At 55.0% G+C, this 10,792-nt stretch overlaps 1 protein-coding gene across 4 annotated transcripts; it reads right to left on the bottom strand.

Moving 5' to 3' along the window:
* Positions 1 to 1,212: 1,212 nt before the first annotated feature.
* Positions 1,213 to 8,043, bottom strand: STMN4 (stathmin 4). Of its 4 annotated transcripts, none has more exons than XM_004935870.5 (6): positions 8,006 to 8,043; positions 5,274 to 5,331; positions 4,748 to 4,843; positions 3,847 to 4,055; positions 3,457 to 3,648; positions 1,213 to 3,030 (listed from the first exon to the last, which is right to left on the bottom strand). In XM_004935870.5, exons 2-6 carry the CDS (start codon positions 5,284 to 5,286, stop codon positions 2,887 to 2,889), a joined length of 654 nt encoding a protein of 217 aa, XP_004935927.3. In that variant the 5' UTR covers positions 5,287 to 5,331; positions 8,006 to 8,043; the 3' UTR covers positions 1,213 to 2,886. The 4 variants fall into 4 exon arrangements, with proteins under 4 accessions (XP_004935927.3, XP_420017.5, XP_004935928.3 ...); XM_420017.8 differs by having other exon boundaries at positions 1,213 to 2,613; XM_004935871.5 differs by having other exon boundaries at positions 3,847 to 4,052.
* Positions 8,044 to 10,792: the final 2,749 nt, after the last annotated feature.

Here is a 10,792-nt window from a genome sequence, read left to right as displayed (position 1 = left end):
CTGGTTCCCTGCTGCTCTCACTGGGCAGCCCTGTGAACCCACATGCATGCTTGGCTGGTTGTTGCTATGTCTGCTATTGAACTTTGTGTGTATCTTGCTGGGGGTCTAGCTACATGATCTGGCATGATTTTGCTGCCCAAGTCAGAAGAAAGTCTGGAGCAGTTCCCTTCTGATATCTTGGGTCAGTGAAAGCACTTCCATCCATGCGATAATTGGAACCCAGTGCATCCACTGGAGATGGAGATCACCAGCCCATACTCCACGTGTCTCCACAGCTGGGAAAGGCATCTGAACTGGGGGTGGAAGAAACACAACAAAGTCAACAAAAACCCCTTGGTGTGCATAGCCTGAGGCTGGACTGGCAAACACCTTGAGTGGGGAAAAAGTGCTGGGGAAGAGGAGGAGCAGGGAAGCTGTTGGTTTGCTGTTTTATGATACAGTACTGAAAGCACTGGAGATAGATCACCCACAGGCTTCTCCCCAGCACCAGATGTGGTCTCCTGGCTCTGCTTCCCATGTCCCCACTGCCCTCTCCAAAGCTTTTGGGGCCTTTCTAAGTCTCCATGGTGGGAGCTCCCTCAGTGTCTCCCTGCTTCCTCCATCCTCAGCCCACCATGGGTTCCTCTTTCCATTGTATCATTTTTCCATCCCTTCAGGCCCCTCTTGGCACATGCTGATGTGGTCTATGACATAGAGTCCTTGAGTGGAACAATATATTCTTTTATACTTTTTTTTCTTTTAAAATTTTTATTAAAATAAGATGCACTGAACAAAGCAGAGTGTTATTTGCAGTGGGTTTACGCAGCTCCTGCAAATCTGCTGGTGATCAGCCTCAAGACTCCTGCTGATGTCATCTGTATAAGAGTTGTGCATCTTGCCCATTCCTTTTGCCTGTGGCTCTTCTTCCCGTTTCAGATTTAACAGGCTCTTCTGTTGCCTCCAGCTCCTCTCCCACAGAGGGTGAGGATCACAGACACTTCTTCCACAGGAAGGTCTGGATTCCCCCCTAGGATTTGCATTAATGGTGGCACTGAAACCCATGGCCATGGGACCACCTACTCCTTGGTTGGGCATCCATCTTGCAAGGCTTCCCAGAGCCAGGACATCCTTGGCTCTGAAGGAAGGAACGCTTGGCTCCTTTGGTAAACTGGTTCTAAATTTTGCCCCCACCCAAAAGAACACAATACACACACACACCACACGCTGCACAGGTCATGAGAAAACCAAAGAAATGCCAAGGCAGTTTATTTACAATTGTTGTATACAAAAAAAAGGACAGCTCGTGCCACAGCTAGAACAGCCCCCTCCATCTCCTTCACACGCTGCCTTCTCCCACACTCTCAGTTTTGGCAGCCCCTCCGGGCCCAAGGCTGCCCCCCGCCCCGGCCCCAGGGTCCGGGCAAGAATCTCATGGCAAGAGGAAAGACATGGCTCCTCCTGGATCTGAATCAGTGCTAGGAAAACCTTATTTGGCCATAGAGGAGACTGAGACCTTGGTTTGGAGCAGGGTTAGAGGTGCCAGGGTCAGGCTGCATTTGGTGTATCCCATCCCTGCTCTCCAGGGTGGGGTCATAGAATCACAGCATGGCTTAGGTTGGAGGGGACCTTAAGGATCATCCAGTTCCAACCTTCTGCCATGGGCAGTGCTGCCACCCACCAAATTAGGCTGCCATGGGCTCCTTCCAACCTGGCCTTGAATGCCTCAGGGATGAGGCACCCATGGCTTCTCTTGGCAGCCTGTGCCAGTGCAGGTCCTCTTTCCCTCTTGTTTTTCTTTGTTCCATCACAGTTTCCGCAACCTCGCCCAGTTTTCCTTTCCTGCTCCAACCCTCCTTATTCAAACACGTGTTTAAGCTGCTGCCTCTGAAAGCTGACAGCTTTCCTGCTGCCCTAAAGCAGGAAAGGGGATTTCATCCAAGAGTGCCCGAGAAGATGAGCCTTGAGAGATCTCTTACAAAATCCAGCAGCTCTTTGGGAAGTCATGGGTCTTTCCGATTTCACCCTTGGAAAGGATCATCCTGCAGCCAAGTAAAGCCTTTGGACTCCCTCCAATGAGGGGTCTCCTCACCCCCATCCCCAAAACAGTGCTGTGAGGTCTGTGGGGCTGTACACTCCAGCTCCAGGCCTTGAAGATGAGGTGGGATGGAGAGAGGAGGGTCACCGAGAGATGCCATTGCCCCACTGGGGTGGGACAGAGGAGAATCACGGCTGGAGGGGCTCTTGCCTGCCCAGCACCAAACGAAAGTCACACACAATGCACATTTCCCCCTTCCCCTCCCCACCCGCTCCATCCCCACCTCGCCGGCCCCGGGCTGGCTCCTTCCGACCTCCTGGGCGGGCGGCGTTGATGGACCCCATGGAGACGGCCGCCTCGAGGCCCACCCGTCCGCTCGCCTCCCTCCCCACCCTCCCCAAAACGACTAGGATGGCTTCACTGGTCAACTCTGTACATTCACAAACAACGAAAGCAGAGGGACGTCCCCTTCCGCCGGCCGGCCCGGTGCTGCGGCAACCTCCACACCTCCCGGAGCTGTCAGTCCAAGCATCGCCTCTTTACCTGGAGGCCTCTTCCTTGAGCTCCTTGTTTTTCCTCACTTCTTCCGCGTGTTTGTCCTGTGGGGAGGTGGGAGGGAAGGAGGGACGTGTTAGATATCCCTACTTCGGGCCGGCGGCTTCGCAGGGGTTTCGAAGGCACGAGGTTCGTCCCCACGGGGACACCGGTGGGTCAACAGCGTCCTCTCCTCCCCCAGGGTGTTTTAAGGATGGTGGAGGCACTCAGGGACAGACAGAACGATTGTCCTTGCCCTCTATCTAGGAGGTAGACGTCCACCAGACAAGATGGAGCGGGAACCCCGAGGAGACGGGGTGAGCTCGGATTGTCCGCCATTATCTCGTGCTCTCTGCCTCTGACCCAAGGCTGGCTGAGGAGCTTGGAGAAGGGCACTGGGTGAGCTCCGTGCAGAAGGAATGGTTTGGAGGGAGCTGGAGGTGGTGAGGGTGGGACCTTCCGTGCTGAGGTTGGGAGCAGACCTGCTTCGGGGAGAGAGAGGAGGTGTCTGCTCACACCGGCAGGGTGGGAGCACCTCCGACATGGCGGCACGGCCCCTCCAGCTCCCACCAGTACATTGGGCTCGCGGTGTCCCCATGCGTGACCCCCACCCCGGGTGGGGCATGGCACTGGGGTGGAAGAAGAGGCTCCCCGCTGGTGGCACCCCGGGGGGTTGGTGTCACCACAAGAGCCATGTATCCCACCCCTGCTCTCCAGCGTGGGGTCAAAGAACCAAAGAATGGCTTAGATTGGAGGGGACCTTAAAGGTCATCTAGTTCCAACCCCTTTTCATGGGCAGGGCTGCCACCCACTAGATCAGGCTGCCTCCGGCCCCATCCAACCTGACCTGGTCCTGTGACACCCTCCTGTCCCTGTGCATCCCCCCTCCATCCTCGCCAGGCCCTCACCTTCTCCTGCAAGCGCTCCAGCATGGCTGCTAGATGGGCCTCGCGGTTCTCTTTGTTGGACTCCATCTTCTGCGCCAGCTTCTCCTTGGCCATTTTGATGAAGTTGTTGTTCTCCTCAATGGCCTTCTGGATGACCTCCCGCTCGTGCTCCCGCTTCTCTGCCAGGTGCTTCAGCAGCTCGGCCTCTTGGTACTGTGCAGACAAAACCATGGCCATGTGGACCACAGGAACCATAGGTTCCATCCCATCCCAGCTGAGAGTGTCCCCTCCAAACTAAGTGATGGCCCCAGAGCGGGCTGTGCCATGGGACTGAGAACCCCAAGTGCAGGGCCGTGTGTCCCCATGGCACATCCCTGTGCTGCAGTGCTGAGGAAGACCCCTTGTGCCTACCTTCCTCCTCTCCTCTGCTGCCTCTAGCTTCTTCTGGATCTCCTCCAGAGATGGGTCGCGCCGCCGGGGCAGTGAGGCATTGAATTCAGGAATGCCGTCGAATGATGGGGGCTTCAGGATGACCTCGAAAGATTGCCCCGAGGTGCGCTTGTTGAGTTCGATGACTTCCATGTCGGAGATGACACACCAAGTGAGGTCTACCGTGTCTGCTGGAAGAGGGACTTGGCGTGACTCCCGGCATCGGCACATCCCACCCTCTGCCTCCCGTGCCGTGGGTGATGAAAGGACTGAGAGCAGCCCTGCAGGGAAGAACTTGGGGAAGCTGCTGGATGATATGGATGGCCCGTGTTGGAGCCAGGCCAGAGGAGGGCCATGAAAATGACCAGAAACCTGGAGCACCTCTTCTATGAAGGGAGGTTGAGAGAAATGGGGCTGGTCAGCCTTGAGAAAAGAAGGCTCCAGGGAGACCTGATAGCAGCCTTCCATTACCCAAAGGAGGCTTATGAGAAAGATGTAGGCTTTTTGCCTGTAGTGACAGGACAAGGTGCAGTGGCTTTAAACAGAAATAGGGTAGATTTAGACTAGAAATAGGGAGGCTGGTGAGGCACTGGTCCACGTGTACCAGAAAAGCTGTGGGATTCCCATCACTTCAAGAGTTCAAAGTTGGATTGGATGGGGATTTGAGCAACGTGCTCCAGTGAAAGATGTCTGTGTCTATGCAAGAGAGACTGGACTGTATCCCTTTGGCCCCAAATGATTCTTTATCTTTGGATAAGCACTCTACATGGCACCACCTTCCCATCTCTCCATGGTTTTCAAGCAAGACCTGTACCCCAAATGCTCCCCTGATTTCCACCCTGTGAGCTGTGGCAGGGAGCCCAGCCTGCCCGTTGGGTCTTACCTTCGTACGTGTATGCTGGTTTGTTCAGAGGGTCTGAGAGGAAACAGGAACAGAAGAGGGAGACGAGAGGCAGCTCCTTCATCTTCTCCTTGTAAGCTGGGGAGAGATGGTGGGAGTGGGGTCAGGATGTGGTGGTCCTGCCGTTTGCCTGGGAGGGGGATGGTGGGTGGCATTGGAGTTTGTCCAAATGTTGCCAACAGGCTGGTGCAGGAGGGGTAAACAAGGTGTGTAAATGCATTGTGCAATGGGGAAACTGAGGCTCTCAGTGATGGGGTTCTTTTCTCAACACAGGAAACATCTGTCCTGGTGCATTAAACACACATAAACCACCCCTTGCCTGGCACTTCTGGGATGCCATCAGCACCCCAGGGAAGGGATTAATCCAGGGCAGGACCGTTTCTGAGTAGTATGGTTGAGGCCCTGCTCAGATGAGGGGCTCAGAGGTGCTCCAAAATGGAGTGGATGTCTGGATTGGGTACACAGAGCCATGTTGTCCCCTGTTCCCATACATGGCCCCATGACATACCAGCTAGAGTCATGGCTTGGCGATCCTTGGGCGTCTGCAGCAACAACAATTCTGGGGCCTGGAGATGGAAAGAGGCAGGATCAGTGCAAAGGATCCAGGGCTGGGGGACATCACCCTTCCCTGTCCTCCCACCCTGGGACAGCTGCACGCTGATACTGGGGCACATGTGCACTCTGGGTTCTGAGGTGGGCACGTACTGGTGAGATCAAAGGGGCACATACTGGTGAGATGGGGAGGGTACATCATGGTAAGATAGGATGGGTACGTGCTGGAGAGGTGGGATTGGCACATCCTGCTAAGGTGGGATGCGCACGTCTTGATGAGATGGGATGAGCACATCATGATGGGGTGGGATGAACACACACTGATGAGATGGGATGGGCACTTCCTTATGAGATGGGGTTGGAACATAGTGGTAATATGGATCGGGCGCACGTTGGTGAGATGGGATGGGCGCATCCTGGTGAGATGGGGTACCAACACGCTGGTCAGATATGATGGACACCCAGTGGTGGAGTGGTAGGATGTGAGGGACACTTGAATGATGGACACGCACTGGTTTGCTGTGATGGTCTCATGCTGTTGGAATGGGCATCTACTGATGTGATGTGACGTGTGAACACCAGCATAGCAAACGCAGGGTCTGTGATGTGGTGGACACACACTGATGTAATGGCAGCAGCCAGCACAGTGCTTTGAGCATGCACAGTCCTTCCCTGCTCCACACTGCTCAACATTTGCACAACCACACGTGTGTCCATGCGTGACTGTGCCGTGACCAGCATGCACCCACCCACCCACAGCCCACCACAGACAAGTGCAACCCTTATGCACAGCCTTTGCTGGTGCACGAGCTGGGGCTGTGCCATATCCCAAGACCTTATGCATCCTTCTATAAAATGGGAGCTCGTATCTATGGATTTCCAGCAACCTCCCTGCAGATGCCCCGATCCTTCTCATTCTGTAGTATTCCAGAAAGTCTCGACCCCTCCCATCCTGCTGGGGTCCTACACAATATTCTCTTTCCTTTACATTTTGTAATCAACCTGGCTGCTGCATGGCAATCCTGCTGGGGGGGGGACGGGGCTGGAACAGTGAGGTGACAGCCTGACATTGCTTGCAGATGCTCCCCTCTTTCTGGTGACCCTTGGAGCCAGGGCTGCTCCGATGTGGGGTTACCCACAGGTGTGACCCCTCCGAGGGCTTTCCCCATAGCCTTCCTGTAGGGTTTGGCTTTGAGCAACTGCTGCCTAGCACGGTGCCAAGGCAGGGCGGGGATGCTCTGATGTGCTCACACGAGGCTGTGCCTGGAGATATGACAGCCTGGAGGAAAGAATTTGCCGTGCTCCTGCCTACAAGCCTCCCGTTTCCCCCCCCCCCCAAGTCTTCATTTCGCCTCAGCTTTTATTAGCTGCATGGTTGTATTCAGGCTCCAGAAATCCGTTTTCCAGACCTGAGTTTTATCTCCCAGAAAAAATTCAGCCATCGCCTATCAGATCCCAGGGAGGAGGCTGGGGTCCATCCCTGCGCATGACGCCAGCTGGATCAAGCAGCCATTGGGGTGCTCGGAGGATTCCCCCATTCCCAGAGGAGCTGGGTGTGGCTGGAGCCCTGCTGCGGGTCACCTCTGCCAGCTTCCTGCCATCATCAATAATTCAGTTACTATTGCCCACTGGGTGCATCTGGGCACATCTGGGCACAACTGGGGGCTGCGGGGTGATGGGAGGATGCTGCAGAGCCCCATCCCGGCATGACTATGCCTGGGAAGTAGGGAGAGTGGGAAGAGCCTTGGGATTAAAAGCAGGGTGTGGGGCGGGGGGGGTTCCAGGCTGTAAGGACTGGGATTGCCTTAGGCTGGGAAGGGGTTTGCCTTACTGGGGATGCTGAGCCTTCTGGGGTGAGGGCATGAGTGTGGAAATGATTAAACCCCCCTCTTCCACGACCCCTCCCCAAACTTTTCAAGGCATTGCTTTCCAGAAACAACTCCCCCAATACATCCATCCAAAGCAGTGCATCCCTACAAAGCAGTGCATCCATCTGAAGCAGTACATCCGATACCCAACCCCCATACATCCATCCAACTCCAACCACCCGTCCAATCCCATACATCCATCTGACCTCATCCATCCGACTCCATCCATTCATCCAACTCCATGCATCCATCCAATCCCAATGCATGTATTCAACCACATCCATCCATCCGACTCACATAATACCCAGCCCCATCCATCTATCCGACTCTATCCATCCCACTCCATACGTCCATCCAACTCCATACATCCATCCAGTCCCAATACACGTATCTGACCCCATCCATCCATCCAACCCTGTCCGTCCATCTGACTCTGTCCGTCCGTCCATGCATCCATGCATCCATCCATCCATTCATCCATCCAATACCAGTACATACATCCCACCCCATATATCCATCCAAAGCAATGTACCCATCCAACCCCACATCCATCTATCCAATCCCATACACACACCCCAAACCCATACCTCCATCCTGCTCCACACATCCATTTGACCTCCCCATCCACAAAACACACCCCATCCATAAGACCCCCCCACCCCCCCCACCCCTATACATCTATCTAAAGCAATACATCCATCGGACCCCCCCGACACATATCCAACTCCATACATCCATCTGACCCCCTCCCCAGTAAAACAACCCCCCCGCCCCCCCAAGCATCCATCCATCCATCCATCCATCCGCCTGCCGCACTCACCGCACTGTCGGTGCCTGCGCTGCCTCCCCTCGCTCTCCAGGCTCTTTAACGTGGGCGCGGGGGTCTGCACCGAGCCGCCCCCCCCGAGGGGGGGGTCCATCGCCCTATGACATCACCTCCCCGGCCGGGGATTGGAGCAGCGTTCTGCCGCTCTGATTGGCCCCGATCTGTGCGAACCCGGGAGCAGCACGGTGATGTCACAGCCCGGCAGCTATTTTCAGGGATTGGGTATGGGAAGAAAAAAAAAAAAAAAGAAAAAAGAAAAAAAAAGAAAAAAAAAAAAGAGGGGGGACTGAAAAAAAAATTAAAAAGAATTGAAAATAAAAAATTGAAAAAAAAAATGGTGAAAAAATAATGGAAGAAAGGTAGGGAGGCTGGGTGGCAAAAATGCCCCCAGATGGGATTTTTTTCTCTGTGTGAGCAGTGCTGGTGATGTTGCTGTCACTCAATGGGGGTCCCAGTATGGGCTGGGGGGGTTTGGGCACAGTGGGCGCATGTCATTCCCTGTTCCAGTGGGACAAAGCGGGGAGGGACAGGGTGACAAAGGGACCTTTCTGCTTGGGGGAGTTGGAGAGCCCTGCGCTCTTCCCAGAGACCCCAAATGGGGATGAATTGTGCCACGTGCACGGACCAACCTTTGTGGGCTTCGGGTGGTGGCAAGGCCCCATCACCCCACAGCTCCATCCTCTCAAGGCCAGGACGTGTCCAAAGCCTGGTGTGACCCCAAAGCCAATTGAGGACCACTTGTGCCAAACCAGGCAATGGGAGCTTGGAGACTCCAAGTCCCAGATCCTGAAGTTATTTCGGTGTGACATCCGCTGGGGGCAAGTGGATCCAGGGCTGGGACATGGCTCAGCTCCATGCCCTCCCCCTAAGCTGAATCTCCTTCCCCCTGTTCTCTTCACCCTGGCCTATTTCTCACTGACAGCTGCATGTGATGGAGATCACATCCTGACACCTCCAGGGGACCATGTGGGTATATTTAGGCACTGCTCTCCTCCGTTACGCAAATGGGCGTTCAGTTGTAGGGAGGTGTTTTCCCCCTGGAAAATGAATATAGGGTGGCATCCTGGCCCAAGCATGGGAAGGGGAGAGTGACCCAGCTAGGAATGGGGTGACATTGCAGAAGTGACACCGCAGCATGGCAGAGCTTGGGACGTTTGTCCATGGTTTGTCCATCCATTTGTCCGATGGGTGAAGGATCCTTTTGGGCTTAAGATGCCCCCATTGTGGATGAGACGTGATGGCCGAACTCCCCCACTAAGACAGAGAGGGACAAGAGGAGAACAGGCAGAGGGGAGAGGTGTGGGGCGCTCATAGGGAGGAGCTGGTGGAGATAGCAGTGGGGTTTGGTGGGGTCCAAACCGTGGGGTGGGAGAAGAATCACCGAGGGAGGGAAGCACATAAAGGAGCAAGGGGAGGACAAACAACCAAACACAGCAATCAGCAGCAGACAAACAGCCATTGTGGGACCACGTGGCAGTAAGACCGTCCCTGCTGCGACTGGCACTGGGTGAGCACGTGGCACCCGCTGAGGGGGCTCCGCTCAAAGGCTCCTTTGAGCTCCCTGCAGGTGTGGGCTCATGGCACAAACCTATCCCTGGGGGCACATCCTGCCCCCACAGCCCCAAAGGAGCAGCACAGGGGTGGGGGCTTGGTGACCACCCAGCCCAGGGCCATCATCTTGCACCCCAAAAGCCCACTGTGGCCACAGGAATAGGCTGATGGTTGGACTTGATCTTGTTTGTCTTTTCAACCTTAATGATTCTATGTTCTACTTATGGATGTGGTTAGAAGGCATGGTGGTGATGGGTCAACAGCTGGACTTGGAAGTCTTTTCCTATCTTCATGACACTACGATTCTATGACTGTGAGGATGGAGTGAAGGTATTTCTGCTGTTTTACCCCAAGCCCTTTCCAAAACCCCCTGGGGAGGCTCAGCATCACCCCACCGGATTGCCCTCCCAGCACTTCTCCCTTCAGCTTTCAGCATCGCATCTTTGGACCCATCGGTTTGAACCCTCCCACGCACAACCTTTGCATCGCAACTCAATTTTGGCTCTCCAGCCCCATTTCCTGGCCTCCTCCCAGCCCTCTCCTACTGCCTCGTGCCCATTCATTGCAGCTCCTCCCAAGGAGGGGTCCCCCAATGCTGGAGAGACGTATGGGGCTCATTCTCCATACAGGAGGAGGTCTCCATCACTGCATCCTCCGTGCCCAGCCCCAGGGCTGAGGGGGATGCGAAGGGAGAGGGGGGAGCAGAGAAAAAAACGCCGCCCTCCCCTGGATTGGTCAGAAATGACATCACCTCCCGGCTGTGAACCAATGGGAGACTTGCCTGCTTCCCCGAAATATCGCCCGAAATATCGCTCCATCCCCGGATGCGTTGGGCAGCATCCACCGGGGAGCACCCACAGCCAAAAATAAGGCGGAGATCATGAGGATCACCAGGAAAATGAGAGCCCAAAATGCCACGAGGAGGAAGGTCTGAGCTAAGCTATCCACCAGGCAGGAGCTCAGGGTGGAAGAGCCCCAAAGGGGGGTCCCGCACAGCACCCACCCCGTGTTTCCTAATGGATCTTCCAGCTCTGGGTGTGCGAGCAAATGCTCAGCCCCAGGGAGACACTGCTGCCTTAAAGCCATTCCTCTGCCTCTCTGGGAATGAGATTCAGTGCTGGGGAAGAAGCAGTACCCTTTATTACACACAAAAAATTGCCGTCTTAAGGAGCCAAGCCATTTGTTCCTGTTGTTTCCTGCTATCAATGTTGTTCTTTTTTCCCAACAAAT

This window comes from Gallus gallus, chromosome 3 (genome assembly GCF_016699485.2).
Source record: "Gallus gallus isolate bGalGal1 chromosome 3, bGalGal1.mat.broiler.GRCg7b, whole genome shotgun sequence".
Taxonomy (NCBI): domain Eukaryota; kingdom Metazoa; phylum Chordata; class Aves; order Galliformes; family Phasianidae; genus Gallus; species Gallus gallus.
Note: the sequence above shows the minus strand (reverse complement) of the source record. Positions and strands in the feature narration are given on the sequence as shown.

Bases quoted from the DNA above. Each gene is read 5' to 3' on its own strand.
- STMN4 (XM_004935870.5), bottom strand. The intron at 4,056-4,747 runs GTAAGACCCAAC...TCCCTCTTCCAG, and splicing joins ACCAGCATACACGTACGAAG to CAGACACGGTAGACCTCACT. The intron at 3,649-3,846 runs GTAGGCACAAGG...TTGTCTGCACAG, and splicing joins CAGCAGAGGAGAGGAGGAAG to TACCAAGAGGCCGAGCTGCT.